General features: G+C 32.6%; 1 protein-coding gene across 1 annotated transcript; it reads left to right on the forward strand.

Annotated features, from left to right (window-relative positions):
* The first annotated feature begins 17,821 nt into the window (after window positions 1-17,821).
* LOC105115903 (homeobox-leucine zipper protein MERISTEM L1-like) lies at window positions 17,822-20,408 on the forward strand. Its single transcript, XM_011012974.1, has 6 exons — window positions 17,822-17,997; window positions 18,086-18,161; window positions 18,595-19,134; window positions 19,811-20,011; window positions 20,110-20,238; window positions 20,355-20,408. Exons 1-6 carry the CDS (start codon window positions 17,822-17,824, stop codon window positions 20,406-20,408), a joined length of 1,176 nt encoding a protein of 391 aa, XP_011011276.1.
* Window positions 20,409-22,490: the final 2,082 nt, after the last annotated feature.

Raw genomic sequence — 22,490 nt, forward strand, 5'->3', positions numbered from 1 at the left:
CCAAGTATTATACAACATAAATCAAGATTAGTTATTTAACAAAATAAGAACATAAATAAGATAAAAGTTAGCTAAGTAAATGAAAGGAAATGAAAGGCATAAACTTGATATTAATGAAAGTAAAGCATAACATTACAAAAAATACAAAGGAGAAAGCAAAAGTATGATCTTGATCTAGAAACCAAGATGCCTAAATGCATGACAAATGCCCCCTTTTATAGGCCAAAATTGGGAACTATTGATTTGATGACTAATTGATGAGTGGGTGATCAACTCTTGACTTAGTGGCAATCCTTATCTTCTCTTGTCCATCCAAAACGTCATTGATAATGTCAAAATTGGAGCCACTTGAAAACATGAAAGTTATAAGCAATTGTCTTAGATTTCTTGTGTAAAACATTCAGCTTATTTGGACTTCTAGAACTCTAGATATGGCCAAATACTGAACAGTGCTCAGGCTGGAAGATAGATTCAGACTTCTTTGTTATTGTTATAATTTGGACTTGAAAATGACCTTTTTAGATCTTGGGCTCCATATAAAGTTGTAGGCCTATGTCTTACCTTTCCATCCATATAAAGTAGACCTAAATGTGAGATTTACAGCTCCAAATATGACCTAATTACCAAACAGTGTTCTGGTTTGGATTGCACCGACATCTCTTTTATAAGTTTGGCCATCTCTTTGTCCTTCCAATTTCAGTTCTTAGATTCATCAATCAATCCTTTCATTTATGTGATAGGCCGCATTTAAAATGAACATTTACCATAAATTAAATGTATCTTATATTATTAGATATATTATTATAAAACATGCTTTAGTTAAGGAGTTATTGATACTTTAAGAGCAAAATGATATAAAACCTTGATAAAAATACACTTTTAAGTATCAATCACCTTTCCATCCATATAAATTAGACCTAAATCTGAGATCTACAGCTCTAGATATGACTCAATTACCAAATAGTGTTTGGGTTTGGACTCCACCAGCATCTCTTTTCTAAGTTTGGTCATCTCTAATCACACCCCCAACCAGCTTATTACTAGTTCCTAGTAATCAAAACATTAAAATAGAAAAAAAAATTGTAAGTTCCATAAAACAAGGTATTCATCATTCAATTTCCATTAATCTATCTAGATAAACAAACTCTCATTAAATTTATATATCTGCTCAATACCTCTTAATAAGATATTAATAAACCTTTCTTTTGTGCTCAATATATCAACATATAATTATGGGTCTTTATTTGGAAGAAAACAAAATTCTTGTTCTAATGTTTAAGGTTAACTTTCTTGGGTTGAGATTTTTTTTTTAAATATATATACATGTAACTTAAAACATAATGCATCTTTAACCCATGTAACTAGTTTTTGGCGAATGACTCCCAAATCAGTTGGTCTTAGGGCATTAGGTGTTGAGACACCCCTACGAGCTGAGTAACTCGAGTTATAGATACTGATATGTAGGTAGTGCACTCTTTGATTCCCTTACGCTTTTCTTCTCAACCTATGTAACAAGCGTTGGGCCAATAGCTCCCAAGTCAGTTGACTTTAGGGTATTAGGTGTTAAAACTCCCTTTTGGGCTTAATTGCTTAGGTTAGGGAGGCTACAAAACCAAACTTATCTACATTTTTATTATCATAATTTTTTTTCTTTTTTTTGTTTTTATTTCAAATTATATACTATTCCTTTCCCTTAGTTGCTACTTTTAACAAAAGAATATAAATAATATAATAATCAAATGTGCAACTCACAATCATATGTTAAAGTATCTGTGTATAAATTAAGGTTTAAAAATACATGTTAAATGAGTATATGAGCATAATTAAGTGATAACAATGTGAGATTTTGTAAACCTGAATATTTCAAGAAGTATTATGATAGATCTTATTAAGAATGATTACTAAGATGCGTCTCAAGAGTCATGAAAAGATCTCCTTTACTCTGCCATCATAGTAACAACAATTTTACACATGCTTTATGAAATAGAAAATACAGTTAGTTAATTTTATTTTTTTTAGCTACTACCCTCTCCTCCCAATCAGAATGAGACATTGTCCTCAATGTTTTAAAGTAGAAAGATATAGTATAGAAGATATCACATGAAATAACAAACACTGACAAACCTGAAACATATTTAAACAAAAATAAGAAATAACAAAACACAATAATAAAACAAAAGAATAATTTTTTTTTTTTATAAAAGAGAACTCAAATCTAATTTAAGCTTTTTACAGCTTTCTTTAGATGACCAATTTATGCGACTCATTGAGGGATCAATTATAGGAATGAAAGATTGTAGTTTGTCAATCAATTGTTCAATAGCAGCAGCAAAAATTATGATTTGTCATGTAGAAGATGTTAGAAATTCTTGTTCCACAGCATGATCAAGAAAAGACAATAACTTATCATAATAACCATTAACATTGAACAGACCTATGCGTTAATGGTGAATGTGCAGCTGGATCTAAGAGGAAATATGAAAGATCTCTTCCAATATGCCTAAACTACCTGGTAAGGCAATGAAGACATCAACATAGTTAAACATTGCATTTATTTGAGCAGACATTATGGAGACCTGTAGTTCCTCTCCAATTGTTTTTCTAATGATGTCCCCTTGTGCTAAAGTTTCGGGGACAACCCCCAAAACTTGACTACCTCCTAAAAATACAGCTATTGACACACCTCTTATTAACCCAAGACTGCCTCCCCTATACACTAAATGAATCTTTCTCTCAGCTAGCACCTGACCAAGATAATTTGCTAATTCTAAAAACTCTTTTTCTTTCCCAGAATTAGATCCATCGAAAATACAAATATTTCTTATATGATGACCTGAGGAACTTGCCATTTCTACACACTTTTATGTTTTTTGAATGTATGGGTTGAGTAGAAATGAAAGGAAAGAAGAGAGGATTTTCTAGATGAGAAATCAAAAAGGCAATCATACCACCTCTATACAAGCCAGTTGGAGTCTCACACACACACTCTATCTCTTTATTTATTTATTTATTTTTGAAAAAGCATGTGTATATATAGGTAGTTGTGATTGTGGCTCACATCTTCCCTTGGTTTTACGTCCAAGAACGGCTTAAACGCCCTCTATGGGTCGGAGATAGACTTTCCATCCAGTTTTCTTAAAAACTAGCAAACAGGGTCTCTTTTAGTTATATTCTCAAGACTAAGTTGAGCATGTTCTTTATGAAATAATGGCCATAAATCATGAATTGCACAATGCATATCTCCACTAAGATGCATCTCAAGAGTTAACAGAAGATTATCTAAAGACTTCTTACTCAGACCATCCTTAATGAATTGTATTTTATCTTCATAGTTTATAGATACCATTCTTAAAGAACGATATTGTACATTACAAGTCCATCTGGCTCATCGATGACAGACTTTCAGTCATTTTGCATGATGTTTCTTTGCAAAAGTGCTTTTACTTGTTCGAGGTATGTGTGAAATGAAGGAATTAGAGAATTCACGTGATAATCAGACCTTTGCTTCAATCAACCAACAAATATCTTTAGGAATTCCATGATTCATTAACAACCTCAATCTTGCACATCTAGCATAGAAAATTTTTGCAATCGCATTCTGAGGCACAGCGGGAAAATACTTTTTTAATTTTTCAAGATGAGTGTCCATTTTCAAATGAGAATTAAAAGAGAGATTCAAATAATTGCACAAATATATACGTATATATCAGTTACTATGGGAAATTGAAAGAACCGACTTAATTCATAGAGTATCGTTGTTCGTCATTTGACTGGGTGAGAGAAACTAGCAAAAATCACTAAAAAAGAAACACTAAAACAATGTGAGAAAAAAAAATCTTTATATACAAGATCACCTAATTCAATAGAGTCATTTTCAACTGAAAAATTGTTGAAGTAAACTTTCAAACAATGTCCATTTACCTTGAAAACATTGCTTCTCGATATCACAAGCCCCATATGGATACATATATTTCATAATAAAATGACCGCTCCATCTTGATCTTAGTTTTCCAGGAAATAAATACAGTCAAGAATTATAAAGAAAGACTTTTTGACCAATATTGAATATTTTTCTCATTATTTTCTTATCATGAAACTCTTTGATTCTTGCTTTATGAATTCTTGAATTTTTATATCCATCATTTCTTATTTCCTCAAGCTCATTTATTTGTAATTTTCGCAGTTGATTAACATCATCAAGATTTAAATTGAAAGCTTTAATAGCCCAAAAAGCTTTATGTTCAAGTTCCACAGGTAAGTGACAAGGTTTTCCATAGACTAGTCTATAAGGTGACATACTTAATGATATTTTATAAGCAGTTCGATAAGCCCAAAGTGCATTATTAAGTCTTAAAGTCCAATCTTTCCTATTAGGATTCACTATTTTCTCCAAAATGTGTTTGATCTCCCTATTAACAAGCTCTACTTGTCCACTTGTTTAAGGGTGATAAGGGGTGGCAACTTTGTGTGTGATTCCATATTTCTTCATTAAAGACTCAAATGGTTTGTTGCAAAAATATGTTCCACCATCACTTATTATGGCTCGAAGGACTCCAAATCGACTCAAAATATTTTCTTTCAAAAATATTATCACTGTTTTATGATCATTGTTTCAACTTGGAATTGCCTTTATCCATTTTGAAACATAATCTATTACGACTAATATGTACAAGAAACCAAATGATGGAGGAAATGGACCTATGGAATCTATACCTCAGCAGTCAAAGATCTCAATGACAAGAATAATATTTAAAGGCATCATGTGATTTTTTGAAATAGATCCTAACTTTTGATAATTCTCATAAGTCTTGTAGAATGCATGAGTTCTTGAACATGGTGGGCCAGTAAAATCCACTTTGTAAGATTTTTGCAGTTATTTTCCTTGATGAGAAATGACCCCTACATGCCTTAGAATAACAAAATTTAATGACACTACTTACCTCATTGTCAGGAATGCATCTTTGAAATATTTGATCAGGACATTATTTGAATAAATAAGGGTCATCTTAATAAAAGTTCTTCACTTCCTTTAAGAACTTTTTTTTTAATCTTAGGTACTCCAATGAGCTGGCAATTGTCCTGAAATAAGAAAATTGACAATATTAGCAAACCAAGGCATTGTATTAAGAGAAAGTAAGGATTCATCAGGAAAGTAATCATCGATTGGTGTGATGTTGGATGTCGAATCTATTGTCACTTTTGACAAAAGATCTGCATTAATATTTTTGGTGCTTTTTTCATCCATAATTTTTTCATAATAATAAATCATTTACAAATCTTCAGATTCATTCAACTCATTTTTACTTAAAGTAGATTCAAGTTGATCATAAACTAATTCCTCAATATGATCTACTTCTTGTAATTCATTATCATCTCCAGATTGCTTGCAAATGTTGAAAATATTCATCTCTAATGTCATGTTTTCAAATGATAGCTTCATCAGTCCATTCCTAAAATTAATCAATGCGTTAGAAGTTGCAAGAAATGGACGTCCTAAAATAACAGGAAATGAATTACATACTTTAACAAGTTTTGTGTCCAAGATAACAAAATCCACAAGATAAATGAATTTATCGACTTGTACTAACATATCTTCAACTATTCCTCTAGGCACTTTTACAGATCTATCGGCAAGTAAGAGAGTTATAAAAGTTGGTTTTAACTCACCTAGATTGAGACTTTGAAAAACTAAATATGGAAATAAATTCACAGTAGCTCCAAGAATGACACTTACTTGTTTGGGTAAAAGGCTTTCTTTTTCACATTCAGTTTCCTTTTTACCGTGCATAGATCTTTCAAAAATTTAGCATATAAATAAACTTGTTTAATAACATCCAACAAATGTATATTGATTCTTACTTGTTTGAAAATTTCAAAGATTTCAGAGTTGTGATTGACTTTTCTTTGTTTGGTCACGACATGAGAAAATGGAAGCATTAACGGGGAATCAGTCTTTTCTTTGCAATTTTCAGATTCAACCCTTTCCTTACCCTCAGAGATTGACTCATCATCTTTCTTACAAGGTTCAAGAGTAGATTTTTTAATAACCTTACCACTACAAAGAGTAGTGACTGATTTGACTTGATTTATATGTTGGCTTCTAGAACTACTTGCATTTGCATTGTATTGCCCTTTGGGATTTTGTTGTGGCTGAGATGGAAACTTACCTTTCTCTTGGAAACTGAGAGCAGATGTCAGTTTTGCAAGAGTATTTTTAAAATTTATCATGTTTTGAGCAAGTTGAGTATTGATTATCTCTTGCTTTTCAATGAATGCATACAATGTTTTCTCAAGATTTCTTCTAGGAGGTGAAGCATAAGGAGGTGCATATCCATGAGAATTTTGGAAATTATAGTGTGCTTGAAATGGTGGTGATAAAGTTTATACATTATTATTATCACTCTCCAACTGAAATTTGGGTGATTTCTCCAACTAGGGCTGTATATTTGTGAGTATGGATTGTGGTTGGCCCTTTGGAAATTGTTTAAAGCATGGGCTTGTTCATGGAGACATTCCTTAAAACAAGGCAAGGTTAGATAATTATTGGTTGAGTATTCATTTGTTTCATATATTTGATACACAATGTTTTCAACAGATTTTAATTGATCACACTTTTTCAATTCTAGTGCCTTGACTTTTTTAGCTAATGATGCAAACTTGGTTTGGAGGTCATGATCTTCCATAAGGTTGTACATACCTCCACTAGATGTATGAGGTTGAGTTTTACTTTGTGCCTCATAAGTATCCGCGATGTTCTAATTTTAAGCATTTTCAGCTAACAAGTCTAAGTACTCCATTGCTTCATCAGGGTCTTTATCTTCAAAAGTTCCATTGCACATCAATTCAACCATTTGCCTATCTTTAGGTGTTAACCCTTCATAGAAATGTGAAACCAATCTCCATGTTTCAAAACCATGATGAGGGCAAGTACTAAGCAAGTCTCGATACCTATCCCAACATTGGTAAAATGTTTCTCCTGGTTTTTGAGTGAAAGTGGTGATTTGTCTCTTGAAAGAGTTTGTTCTATGAGATGGAAAAAACTTCTTTAAAAACTGTTGTTGCATTTCATCCCAAGCACGAATGGATCCTGGTCTTAAATTTTGTAGCCATGTTTTAGCTTTATCTTTTAATGAAAAAGGAAAAAGCTTTAATCTGATGGTGTTCATGCTACAATTTAAATTATTATATGTGTTGCAGACCTCCTCAAATTCCCTTAAATGCAAGTATGGATTTTCCAATTCTAAACCATGAAAAGAAGGTAAAAGTTGAATAATACCTGGTTTAAAATTAAAATGAGATGCATCAGGAGGAAAAACTATGCATGATGGTGCACTTGTTCTTGTGGGATTCATGTGGTCTCTAAGTGTTCTAGCACGGTTATTCTCATTATTCTCATTATGAAGTGATTGATTATCTTCTTCGGCCATATTTTCTGAAAATGATGAGGATACCCTACAAAGTCTACCACTTGATGTACGTGACCACACTCTCATGCACGTGTAGGAATAAAATAAAAAAAAAAGAAGAAGAAAGCAAAAGAAGGAGGAAGAAAACAAAATAAAAAGAAACAAAAGAAAAGAAACAAAGTTATATACAAGAAAAGTGAAAAGAGAAAATAAAATAAATACTATAATTTATACAAGAACTTACCTCCCCGGCAACGGCGCCAAAAACTTGACACGACGAAAAGATTGATGTCTTCTCCCAAGTGCAGGAGTGTCGAAGTAATAAATAACCCGGCAAGACCGGGGTCGAACCACAGGGAGGTTAATTGTACAAATTATAAACAACAATTATAAAACAACAATAACAACAACAACAATAGTAATAATAATAATAATAATAATAATAATAATAATAATAGTAGTAGTAGTAGTAGTAGTAGTAGTACTTAGCTCTTTAGGGAATGCATAGAGTTGAGAATCATAAAACAAAACTTTTTGACCAGTGTCAATTTTTTGACAATTTTCACAAGTTTTGCAGAATGCATGTGTGTCCTTGAACATGGTGGGCCAATAAAATCCATTTTGAAAGATTTTTGCAGCAGTCTTTTTTGACGAGAAATAACTTCCACATGCTTCAGAATGACAAAGTTTAATGACACTACTTACCTCATTGTCGGGAATGAATCTTTGAAATATTTGATCAGGACAATATTTGAATAAGTTAGGGTCATCAGAATAAAAGTTCTTCACTTCGTTCAAAAACTTTTCTTTGTCTTGAGTACTCCAATCAGCTGGCAAATCTCCTAAAGAAAGAAAATTGATATTTTTATCATACCAAGGCATTGGACTAAGAGAAAGTAAGGATTCGTTAGGAAAGTAATCATCAATTGGTGTGATGTCAGATGTCGAATCTGTTGTCACTGTTGACAAAAGATTCGCATCAACATTTTTGGTGCTTGTTTCATCCGTGATTTCTTGCTCAGAATAAATCATTTGTAAATCTTCAGATTCATCCAATTCATTTTTACTTAAAGTAGATTCAAGTTGATCATAAACTAATTCGTCAATATGATTTACTTCTTGTAAATCATTATCATCTCCAGGTTGCTTGCAAATGTTGAAAATATTCATCTCCAATGTCATGTTTCCAAATGATAGTTTCATCAGCCCATTCCTATAATTAATCAATGCATTAGAAGTTGCCAGAAATGGACATCCTAAAATAACAGGAAATGAATTACATACTTCAACAGGTTGTGTGTCCAAGACAATAAAATCCACAGGATAAATGAATTTATTGACTTGTACTAACACATCTTCAATTATTCCTCTAGGCACTTTTATAGATCTATCGGCAAGTAAAAGAGTTATAGAAGTTGGTTTTAACTCACCTAGATTGAGACTCTGAAAAACTGAATATGGAATTAAATTCACACTAGCACCAAGATCAAGTAAGGCTTTTTCAATTTTATGTTCTCCAATAAAGCAAGAAATTGTAAGACAACCAGGGTCTTTATATTTCAAAACATTATTGTTTTGAAGAATGACACCTACTTGTTCAGCTAGAAAGACTTTCTTTTTCACATTCAGTTTCCTCTTCACAATGCATAGATCTTTCAAAAATTTAGCATAGGAAGGAACCTATTTAATAGCATCCAGCAAAGGTATATTGATTCTTACCTGTTTAAAAGTTTCAAAGATTTCAGAGTTGTGATTGACTTTTCTTTGTTTAGTCATGGTATGAGGAAATTTCAGTGCTGGCGGTGAATCAGTCGTTTCTTTATAATTTTTAGATTCAACCCCTTTCTTACCCTTAGAGATTGACTCATCATCTTTCTCATAAGGTTCAAGAGAGGGTCTTTCAATAACCTTACCACTGCGTAGAGTAGTGACTGATTTGACTTGATCCATGTGTTGACTTCCAGAACTACTTGCATTTGCATTGTATTGCCCTTTGGGATTTTGTTGTGGTTGAGATGGAAACTTACATTTCTCTTGGAAATTGAGAGCAGATGTTAATTTTACAAGAGTATCTTTAAATCTGTCATGTTTTGAGCAAGTTGAGTATTGATTGTCTCTTGCTTTTCAATGAATGCATACAATGTTTCCTCAAGATTTCTTCTAGGAGGTGGAGCATAAGGAGGTGCATATCCATGAGAATTTTGGAAATTATGGTGTGCTTGAAACGGTGGTTGTGAAGTTTGTGCATTGTTGTTCTCATTCTTCCAACTAAAATTTGGGTGAATTCTCCAACCAGGGTTATATGTTTGGGAGTATGGGTTGTGGTTGGCCCTTTGGAAACTATTTAAAGCATGAGCTTGTTCATGGAGACATTCCTTAAAAGAAGGCAAGGTTAGACAATCGTTGGTTGAGTGTTCATTTGTTTCACAGATTTGACACACAATGTTTTCAACAGATTTTAATTGACCACTCTTTTCAATTTTAGTGCCTCGACTTTTCTAGCTAAAGATGCAAACTTGGCTTGAAGGTCATGATTTTCCCTAAGGTTATACATACCTCCATGAGATGTATGAGGTTGAGTTTTACTCGGTGCCTCATAAGTACCCGCCGTGTCCCAATTTTGAGCATTTTCAGCTAACAAGTCTAAGTACTCCATTGCTTCATCAGGGTCTTTATCTTCAAAAGTTCCATTGCACATCAATTCAACCATTTGCCTATCTTTAGCTGTTAACCCTTCATAGAAATGTGAAACCAATCTCCATGTTTCAAAACCATGATGAGGGCAAGTACTAAGCAAGTCTCGATACCTATCTCAACATTGGTAAAATGTTTCTCCTAGTTTTTGAGTGAAAGTGGTGATTTATCTTTTGAAAGAGTTTGTTCTATGAGATGGGAAAAACTTCTTTAAAAATTGTTGTTGCATTTCATCCCAAGCACGAATGGATCCTAGTCTTAAATTTTGTAGCTATGTTTTAGCTTTCTCTTTTAATGAAAAAGGGAAAAGCCTTAATCTGATGGTATTCATGCTACAATTTAAATTATTATATGTGTTGCAGACCTCCTCAAATTCCCTTAAATGCAAGTATGGATTTTCCAATTCTAAGCCATGAAAAGAAGGTAAAAGTTGAATAATACTTGGTTTAAAATTAAAATGAGATGCATCAGGAGGAAAAACTATGCATGATGGTGCACTTGTTCTTGTGGGATTCATGTGGTCTCTAAGTGTTCTAGCATGGTTATTCTCATTATTCTCATTATGAAGTGATTGATTATCTTTTTCGGCCATATTTTCTGAAAATGATGAGGATACCCTACAAATTCTACCACTTGATGTACGTGACCACACTTTCATGCACGTGTAGGAATAAAATAAAAGAAAGAAAAAAATAAAATAAGAAGAAGAAACAAGAGACAAGAAACAAAGTTATATACAAGAAAAGTGAAAAGAGAAAATAAAATAAATATTATGATTTATACAAAACTTACCTCCCCGGAAACGGCGCCAAAAACTTGACACGACGAAAAGATTGATGTCTTCTCCCAAGTGCAGGACTGTCGAAGTAATAAATAACCCAACAAGACCGGGGTCGAACCACAGGAAGGTTAATTGTACAAATTATAAATAACAATAATACAAAAACAACAACAACAACAACAATAACAACAACAACAACAACAACAACAACAAAAACAACAACAACAACAACAACAATAATAATAATAATAATAATAATAATAAAGAAAAAGAAGGAGAAGAAGATGAGAACTTTGAGAAGGAATATTAATATAACGATTAAACAATGATAATAACAAATGTCAAGGTTAGAGATTCCACTAATGGTATGTCAAACAAGTATAATATAAACTCTTATTATTCAATTGGAAACCACACATAAAGGAGGTTCGAATTAGATTATAGATTGTTAACATGATTACATTAGTCATCTTATTCAATTAATGCTAATACTTGTAAATCTCATCAAGCATTCATGATTATAACTTATGTTAACAACAAATCAAGTTCCTTTCATAGCTCAGGTGTCGGTTATACCATACATTATGGGCTATGAAAGTGCCAAGCATTTGTTGTACCAAGTGTTATACAACATAAATCAAGATTAATCATTTAACAAGCAAAGTATTAAAGAGTGAACAAGATAACAAATATAAAACATGTTAGTATCAAACATTAAAGTCCATATTAAGTTTACATTATACTTATTCTTACACCATTAGTGTAACCTTTTCACCTTGACATAATTAACTTAGCTAGACATAATGAAAGAAAGAAAAATAGATAAACAAAATAAGAACATAAATAAGATAAAGGTTAACTAAGTAAAGGAAAGGAAATGAAAGACATAAACTTGATATTAATGAAAGCAAAGCATAAACATTACAAAAAATACCAAAAGAGAAAGGAAGAGCATGATCTTGATCTGGACACCAAGATGCCTAAATGCATGGCAAATGCTTCCTTTTATAGGCCAAAATTGGGAACTATTGATTTGATGACTAATTGATAAGTGGGTGACCAACTCTTGACTTGGTGACAATCCTTATCTTCTCTTGTCTGCCCAAAACGTCATTGATAACGTAAACATTGGAGCCATTTGAATGAAAGTTGTAGGTAATTGTCTCAGCTTTCTTGTGTAAAAGATTCAGCTCATTTGGACTTCTAGAACTCTAGATATGGCCAAAATACTCAACAGTGCTCGGGCTGGAAGACAGATTCGGGCTTCTTTGTTGTTGCTACAATTGGGAGTTGAAAATGGTCTTTTTAGATCTTGGGCTCCATATGAAAGTTGTAGGCCTATGTCTTACCTTTCCACCACTATAAATTGGACCTAAATATGAGATCTATAGCTCTAGATATGACCCAATTACCGAACAGTGTTCCGGTTTGGATTGCACCGACATCTCTTTTCTAAGTTTGACCATCTCTTTGCCCTTGCAATTTATGTTCTTAAAGTCATCAATCAATCCTTTCATTTATGTGATAGGCCTGCATTTAAAATGAACATTTACCACAAATTAAAGGTATCTTATATTATTAAATATATTATTATAAAACATGTTTTAGTTAAGGAGTTATTGATACTTCAAGTGCAAAATGATGATATAAAACCATGATAAAAATGCACGTTTAAGTACTAATCAACTATCATGCACGTGTAGGAATAGAATAAAAAGAAGAAACAAGAAAAAAGAAACAAAGTTATATACAAGAAAAATAAAAAGAGAAAATAAAATAAATACTATAATTTGTATAAGAACTTACCTCTCTAGCGACGACGCCAAAAACTTGACATGACTAAAAGATTGATGTCTTCTCCCAAGGGCAGGAGTGTCGAAATAATAAATAACCTAACAAGACTAGGGTCGAACCATAGAGAGGTTAATTGTACAAATTATAAAGAATAATTATAAACAATAACAATAGTAATAATAATAACAACAAAACAACAACAACAACAACAATAATTATAATAGTAGTAGTAGTAGTAATAATAATAATAGAAGAAGAAGAAAAAGAAGTTGATGAGAACTTTGAGATGAAAGATTAATGTAAGGATTAAACAATGATAATAACAAATGTCAAGGTTAGATGATCCACTAATAGTATGTCAAACAAGTATAGTATAAACTCTTATTATTCAATTAGAAACCATAAACAAAGGAGGTTCTAATCAGATTACAAATTGTTAACATGATTACATTAGTCATTTTTTTTTATTAATGCTAAAACTTGTAAATCTCTTTAGGCATTCATGATTATAACTTATGTTAACAACAAATCAAGTTCCTTTCATAGCTCAGGTGTCGGTTATACCATACAGTATGGGCTATGAAAGTGCCAAGCATTTGATGTACCAAGTGTTATACAATATAAATCTAGATTATTTATTTAACAAGCAAAGTATTAAAGAGTGAACAAGATAACAAATACAAAACATGTTAGTATCAAACATTAAAGTCCATATTGAGTTTACATTATACTTATTTTTACACCATTAGTGTAACCTTTTCACCTTGATATAATAAACTTAGCTAAACATGCAATACAAAAAAATACAAAGATAGAAAGCTAGAGTATGATCTTGATCTAGAAACTAATATGTCTAAATGCATGGTAAATGCCTCCTTTTATAGCCCAAAATTGGAACCTATTGATTTGATGACTAATTGATGAGTGGGTGACCAACTCTTAACTTGGTGACAATCCTTATCTTCTCTTGTATTCTCAAAATGTCATTGATAATGTTAAAATTGGAACCGCTTGAAAACATGAAAGTTGTAGGAAATTTTCTAAGCTTTCTTGTGTAAAACATTCAAATCATGTAGACTTCTAGAACTCAAGATATCGGCCAAACACTAAACAATGCTTGGGCTGGAGGATAGATTCAGACTTCTTTGTTGTTGCTCCAATTTGGACTTGAAAATGACCTTTTTAGATCTTGGGCTCTATATAAAAGTTGTAGGCCTATGTCTTACCTTTCCATCTATATAAAGTAGACCTAAATCTGAGATCTACAGCTCTAGATATGACCCAATTACCGAATAGTATTTTGGTTTGGACTGCACCAACATCTCTTTTCTAAGTTTGACCATCTCTTTGTCCTTTCAATTTCAGTTCTTAAATGCATCAATCAATCATTTCATTTATATGATAGGCCTGTATTTAAAATAAACATTTACCACAAATTAAGGGTATCTTATATTATTAGATATGTTATTATAAAACATGCTTTAGTTAAGTAGTTATTGATACTTCAAGTGCAAAATAATGATATAAAACCTTGATAAAAATACACTTTTAAGTACTAATCAATGAGATTTAAGAATCGATAAGAGATTATCTAAAGACTCTTTGTGTTTTAAAATAAATCCCACCTTTTGATAATTTTCACAGGTTTTGCAGAATGCATGTGAGTCCTTAAACATGGTGGGCCAATAAAATCCACATTGTAAGATTTTTATAGTCATCTTTTTTATGAGAAATGATCCTCATATGCCTTAAAGTGATAAAATTTAATGACACTACTTACCTCATTGTCGAGGACGCATCTTTGAAATATTTGATCAGGACTAGATTTGAATAAGTAAGGGTTATCCCAATAAATGTTTTGCATGTCACTCAGAAACTTTCTTTTTTCTTAGTTATCCAAATGAGCTGGCAAAAATCCTAAAGTAAAAAAATTGATATTTTTAGCAAACTAAGGCATTGAACTAAGAGAAAGTAAAGATTCATCAGGAAAGTAATTATCAATTGGTGTGATGTCAGGTGTCGAATCTGTTGTCACTTTTGATAAAAGATCTGCATCAATATTTTTGGTGCCTTTTTCATCCTTAATTTCTTTCTGTTTGGTCATGGCATGAGGAAATAGAAGCGCTAGTGAGGCATCAGTCTTTTCTTTGCAATGCTCAGATTCAACCGCTTCCATACCCTCAGAGATTTACTCATCATCTTTCTCACAAGGTTCAAGAATTCGTTTTTGAATAATCTTACCACTACGAAGAGTAATGACTGATTTGATTGACTTCCAAAACTATTTGTATTTGCATTGTATTGCCCCTTTTATTTGCATTTGGACTTCTAGAATTCCAGATATGAGCCAAACACTAAATAGTATTCGGGCTGTAAGACAGATTCAAACTTCTTCATTGTTGTAATTTGGGTTTAAAAATGGCATTTTAAAATCTTGAGCTCCAATGAAAGTTACAGCTCCAGATATGATCTAATTACCGAATAGTGTTTCGGTTTGGACTGTACCAGCATCTCTTTGTCCTTTCAATTTTATTTCTTAAAATCATCAATCAATCCTTTCATTATTATTTATAATCTATACAATTAACCTCCTTGTGATTCGACCTCGGTCTTGCTGGGTTATTTATTACTTCAACACTCTAGCACTTGTAAGAAAACATCAATCTTTTGGTCGTATCAGTTAGATCATAAGATTTATTCTATAGGTTTCGAAGTCTTAATTTTAAAAAGAATAGCTAAGGTCTAGAAGGCCTGCAAATTATTCCAAGAAGGTGTTGTTCGACCTACTTTTGTTATTTTTCCTTGTCAAAAGGTTCCAAAGATTGAGTTTAAGAAAGAAATCGAGGTCTGGAAGGCTTCCAATTATTATTAAAAGGTTCTATTCAAGCTACTTTTGTTATTTCACAACTAAATAGTAAAATACTAATGAAATATTTCATTGGTGTTAAAGCCTAATTTCATTGGATGTATAATTATTGATAGATTTATAGATGAAGAAATATCATTGAAAAACATATTATTGATGATTTTTATTCTATTGGTAATATAATCACCTATGGATTTATAGTGACAAACAAAAACAGTTATTGATAATAATTCTATTAGTAAATCCATGGGTAATTATATAAAGTTACATATGGATTTGATTTGTCATAGAATTACAATTATATGTATGTTACCAATGCTAAGAGAGGCAATTTTTCTAATTTTTTTCATCTATTTAGAACTCTCTAAGGGACTTAGTTCATCGATAATTTCATTGATATTTCACATTTTGTCAATAATTCTATTGGTATTATATGTAATATTTTTTTTAAATAAAATAAACAATATAATTAAAAAAATATAACAATTTAAAAAAAATTTAAATTATTAATTTAAAAAACATTATTAAATACAATTTATTTATTTAGAGGATAAAAGCAAGAGAAATAGGCGAAGGTACATCTTTACTGGAACTAGGAGGGTAAGGAGGTGGAGCACATGTATTAGTGAGGGTTATCAACAATTGTTTGAAAACATTCACTTTATTCGTCAGTTTAGTCATCTCAATCTTAAGATCAGTTGGTTAGCTTTAACTTGTTTTTTTATAATTGTACGGACAACCAGTGATTACTAGCTCAATTCAAATTTTATGGTTCTAACAATCAAGACACTATGGCCTGATTGTATATCCTTGACTATAATATTGGAGATACAATAAATTTAATTTTTATTGGATCCACTAGTAGATCTAGTGTCCAAACATAAATTAAAATTGAGTTCCAGATTAATCAAAAAGATCATTCTTGTATTTCTAAAGCAATTGAGTGTTATATGTTTAGGTTGGTAATGGAAAAAGTAGCTATTTTTTGTTGGTAAATGTCACCCTAATATACCAGCATAATTTTTTATTGGTATTTTTGTTTGTATTTTATAGTTTTCCAGGAGTGCTTTTACTTATTTTCAGATTTCCTAATGTTTTTAGGATTTTTATTTCTTTTTCATTATCTTTTAAATTTATTAATTTCTTTAGTTTGGTTTTGGAGTTTAGTTAAGGAGTTGTAAACCTATGAAAAAGAAAAATTACTTGAAAAGAAAATATTAATGATAAAATTTTAAATTAAAATTTATATATGATGACCATGTTTAACATGATTTTATGTATTTTTTTTTCTTGTATTGTTTTCATCGATGTTATAAACTTATGTTTGGATTTGTAGTTCATCACAACTAATTAACACTATATTTATTTATTGAGTGAATTTTTCTAGATTAACACGCCAATGACAACAATGATGTGTTTTCAATATTATGCAAAATGCATGGATTTTGATTTCCGAAGTCAAACTTCTTTTAAAAAAATATTACATGAGGAAAATTAATTTTCTAAACCCAAAAAAATTAATTTTCCTGTTTATTTGTGCCCGAAATTGGTGGCAGGAATTGGATTTAACAAAATATAAACAGGGGCTTGATGCTAAAATGGTGGTAGGAAACACAAAAAATCATGAAATTAACATAACAGAAAAATCCTACTTGAATCTTTCCTGATCCTGCCAGGTGAGGAAAATCTAACCTGAAGAGAACAGTGCTGACAGGGCCCCATTTTCTTGCTCCTAAACCCTAGCATTCCACCAAACACAATGTATTAACTTGCCACGTCAGGCTACCATCCTGTCCACTAGCCAATGAGACAGTAAACATTTACCTGGCAGTATAGTCTTTCTACGTGCCCATCAAATGCCATAGATTCAGTGTGCCAAACGAAACCCCTATGTCATACTTGTATAGATTCAGGGATCTGCTCTTCTGATCATAATCTATCATCTATTTCGTTATATATCAGTGTAGATTTGATATATAACATCCAATTGTGGGTTCTCTTTATTTATTTATATATATTTTTTAAAATTTTAGTTTGTATGCGTTAGGAACAAATTCAAATGGTTTTTTTCACCAAAAAAAAAAGAAAATTGAGCTTAAATATATTTTGATTGGCGTCGATTATCCGGATAATGATGATCGTAGTTTCATTTCTAGCTTTTTTTTTAGCTTCGTTTTTTATACAATTTGAAGATTGTTAAGGTAGAAGACTTTTGAAAACTAATTAATATAGAGAGATATGTTTGTACCAAAAATTTAACCTATTCAAACTAATATCAAAATGAATATTTTCCAGATGGACATGTCCGAGTCGGAGGAGATCAGTCAAGATCAGGAGATAAGCAGTGATGAAGAAATGATGCGTCCTGATATCACTGATGCGAGCTCAGTCAATGGTGATGGTTATAGTACTGATAGTGATTATAGTGAAATTGATGATAATGAAAATACGGAGAGGTGAGGTGTTAATGGAGATGTTGCTACCTGCGATTTGATCATTTTATTTTGATGGTAAAGAGTTTTTTTTCTTCTTCTTTTTGATCAGTTCGGTTGAAGGGTTAGAGGAGATGAAGAGTACTACTGACGAGGAATTAGGGTTTGATCATGAAATAAATCCACAGGTAACTAGTCTTGCAAGATATGTATGTGATTAATAACCTATCTGGAGATATTCATTATGACTAATTAAGATTTGCATGACATTTTCAAAGTAACAGAAGAAAGGGTATGGCATTTTTAATGAAAAGCCCTAAAAATCAAGCAAGTCCAATACCATTCTAAGACGAAAAACATATATATAAAGGCACTTTTTTCTGGCACTGTCATTGATTTTTCTTGTGGGGATTAATTTCTATAACATTCTATGATAGAAAATCTTGATCTCTAGCATATTTTGATGTTCCCGGCCTTTCCTTTAAGCCCTTTCTTGGGTTGGTAGAGTTCATCAAAAGAAATGTTTGTAAGATTTCTTTAGGGTTTATATATGATGTGAAAGCTTAATTTTGTACTTCATTGATGATTTTTTTGGAGATTGATTTTAGCTTTGACTTACAGGATGATAGCATGATCCAAAATAATGGATATGTTCCATTCAATTCAGATAATTATCAGTCCCCTCAGCTTTCTCCTCGAAGTGAGGTTGAGTCCGTGTCATCCACAAACATGCCTTTGGAAATAAATGATCGAGCTAGTGACCTTTTAATGGCAGTCTCAGTTGGTTCTGATGCAAACAAGAAAAAAATCAATGCGATGGCTGTTTCAGCCATGGACGAGCTAGTAAGGAAGTGCCTTGCAGGAGAACCTCTATGGCAGCACCGACAAGATTGTGACCTTGAGATTCTAAATGAAGGAGAATATATAAGAGAATTCCGTCCATTTGATGCAAGTCTAGGAGAGCTAATGAGAATAATTGAGATGGAAGATTCTCAAAATCTTGCAAAGTTATATGAGAGCAATGCAAGCACTAATGGAACTCAACACAAACCCATGTTTCAGCAAGATGCTGAAAAAAATTTCCTTCAAACTGAAGCTTCAAGACATATAGGGTTTGTTCGTATGGATGCTACCAGCCTTGTTGAGTGCCTCATGGATGTGGTAGGGTTTTTTTCCTCTCTCTCTGTTTAAGTATTTAAGCATTAACTCATTTAATCCAATGATGTTCTCAACTTTGGAACACAAAGGATAATTTTTTTTGATAAACAGAAGCAGTGGTCATCAGTTTTTTCTAATATCGTCTCAAGAACAACTATACTTGGAATCTTGTCAAGAGGAGTAGCTGGGAACCACAACGAAACGTTACAAGTGGTAATTTAGTTAATCAAGCTGTTTGAGTATCATCATCTCCTTCGTTTTATGAAGATATTAGTGAAATGGATTCTAAATGCCAACGGAATGCAATATTGTTGATTTCATTAGTTAGAATTGAGTTCATGCTTGCAATGGGAGCTTCTATACTTCACCATGAAACGTAAAAAATCGCAAGGAGTCTTCAAGTATCATGTCATTGGATGTTCGAGGAAACTAGTACACTGTCTTGGAAATTATACTGATATATTCAACCAAAAAAAATAATTTTACAGGTATCCTTTGGATGCTTTAATGTTTTTTTAGGAATCCTCAAGTAACTCAAGCATTGATTGCGAATAATAACTTTATGATCTGTTGCAATTATATGTATTGGTATGTGGGGGACAGTGTAGTTCTTCCAACCAGCAAAATGTGCATATGAATAATCGATTTCATAAGATGTTCTCAATGCAATGCTTGACAGATGAAGGCAGAGTTTCATATCCCTACACCACTTGTTAATATTCGAGAGAGTCAGTTTGCAAGGTATTGTAAGCAGATAGGGCCTGGAACATGGGGAGTTGTTGATGTATCCTTGGACAGTCTATTCCCTTATCCACTAGTAATTTTTCGGAGAAGACCATCAGGTTGTTTAATCGTAGAAATGCCGGATGGATACTCTAAGGTGATTACGTGTGCCAATTGGAAAAGCATCCCTTTTTGTAGTTTACTTGAATTAAGCCTCAAGTTATATTTCCATGTTGTCTTCATCAAATTCTGCAGGTTATTTGGGTTGAGCATGTGGAAGTGGACAATAAATTTGTCCATAGAATGTTTTGGCCAATTGTTCTCCCTGGTTTTGCATTTAGCGCCAGGCGTTGGGTTGCCAGCATAGTCCGACATTGTGAGCCAGTTGGGAATATAATCTCTACTTCCCTTGACAGTGGTAAAAACATTTCCTTTTCTTCTGACTTTAAGCAACATATATATTGGTTAAACTGTTACTGTTTTGCTTTGATATTGCACAGCAACAATACCCCGAAATGGGAAAGCAAGTGTGCTGGGGCTGGCTCGTAAAATGATGAGAAGCTTTTATCATGACAACAGTGCTTCTACTGACAATTTGTGGGTCCGAATGCATCTATGTGATGGTGAAGATTTTAGGTTAATCACTAAGACTATTTATGCCCTCAATGGAAGCCCTAGTTCGACTTTAGTTTTCACAACATCTCTTTGGGTTCCGGCTCCACCAAAGAGAGTCTTTGATTTCCTTCGCCATGAGGATTCTAGAAACAAGGTATCTAAGATGCTTAAACTTCAAAGCATCGTTTCCCTTTGATGATGATTGTTCAATTTCTGCTTCTTTCCTTGTAAAATAAACGTATCCAAGTTAAACAAGCAGGGACTGCTATGAAATAATTAGAGGAAGTTTCGAACAAGGATTAATTTATGGATACCTCTTTAGCGTTTCCGTCGATTTTAGAAAGGAAACTAAATGGATTGGATCGATTTAATTAATTGTTAGCACTACCACTTCTGATTCATCTTGCTATAAATCATCTGTATCCCACACTGTTTTAGCATTGTCGTTCAGATACTTTTCATTATACTTAAAGATAGTCTGGCATCAAATAATTTGGTAGACTTTGATTACTGTCTTTAGTCAAGAAAGACTTCCCGGACAAAGAGGAAATGTCCAGTCCTTCCTGTTCTTAAAGAACCAAAATTCACTGCAAAAATATCTTGGATATTTATTTTTTGGTATCTATTTTCATTTTTATCTCTACAACCTTCTATCTATTCTGTATTCTATATAAGGACAGCAAACAAGCACAACCTCAAAGAACATTTGAACATCACCTATGTATCTTACATAAATGTGAATAGCAGGGTGGTTTTTTGACATTGAATGTCTTACAGCAATGCATTAGTGCTATGGCAGCATCATGTTTCCTCCTCAAGTATGCTATATTTGCAAGTAGAATTGTTATCTTCGCTGGCTTTTCATGCAGTGGGATTTGCTTGCCCGTGGATCCGCAGTTCACGAGACTATGCATATTATCAAGGGAGAAAGTCCGGAAAACCGTGTGTCTATCATGCAAGTGAATGTAAGTTGCTTCTTTTTTTATTTCTTATTCAAATATGCTATATCCAAAAGTTCAACTACATGAAAACCACACATTAACAAAGAAAAGTTTTCTTGATTATGCAGTCTTCTCAGAACCAGATAGAAATCTTGTACTTGCAAGAAAGTTACAGCCATCCAACTGGATCCCATGTTGTTTATGCTCCAATAGACATTCTTACTATGGGAATGATGCTGGGTGGTGGAAATTCAGATCTTGTTAATATTTTGCCATCAGGTTTTGTGATACATCCTGATGGGCCACCAAGGAATGGAGAGGAAACTAGAGGAAGTCTTCTCACTCTTGCCTTTCACATTATGGATGGTTCATCCACGGATGACTATCTTCCTGCTTCTGATTCTGTTAATACCATTCGGAAAATCCTCACAGAAACTTCAACTTTGATCAAGACAGCTCTTTTATCTGACAATCTATAAAACAGTTCACCATCCGGCCAGCACACATAAATCGAAAGGCGTCACTATCCACACTGTTGGTAAGGCTTAATATCGCTGATTTTTGGATAATTAACTGATCATCCAAATTTTTAATGTTTCAAGTTCTTTAAACCCCTCTTAGGGCCTAGGATGTTATGAAACTATCTGTATATGTACTACGCATGGCTAGCTAGGGTTCGTCGTAATTGCAATTCTGATTCCCTAAGGATTTGCTCTAATGATTAAACTGTCTAAAGAAATACATGAGGGCTACTGATTCTAAAAGAATGTATGAACTAGGGTTTTAAGATCAACTTAACAAATTGAGAAAATAGAAGAAGGAGAACAAAGTTGACGACAGCATAGGAGAGTAGCAAAAAAATACAGGAGAGAAACGAGACTGAGATTGAACTTCAATATAATCCCTACCATGTGCTTTTATAAGGATCAGCATCAGTTACTAACAGACTAACCAACTAACTTCAACCAATTAACAAACTCTGCTAACAAAATCTTCTCTGACTAGCTAACAGAATCTTAAACACTAAATAGCGGCTAGCATGTCCTATATGCTTTTGACTCCCAGCCTTCGATTATGTGT

The sequence above is a fragment of the Populus euphratica genome, unplaced genomic scaffold (genome assembly GCF_000495115.2).
Source record: "Populus euphratica unplaced genomic scaffold, PopEup_1.0 scaffold799.1, whole genome shotgun sequence".
NCBI classification, from domain to species: domain Eukaryota; kingdom Viridiplantae; phylum Streptophyta; class Magnoliopsida; order Malpighiales; family Salicaceae; genus Populus; species Populus euphratica.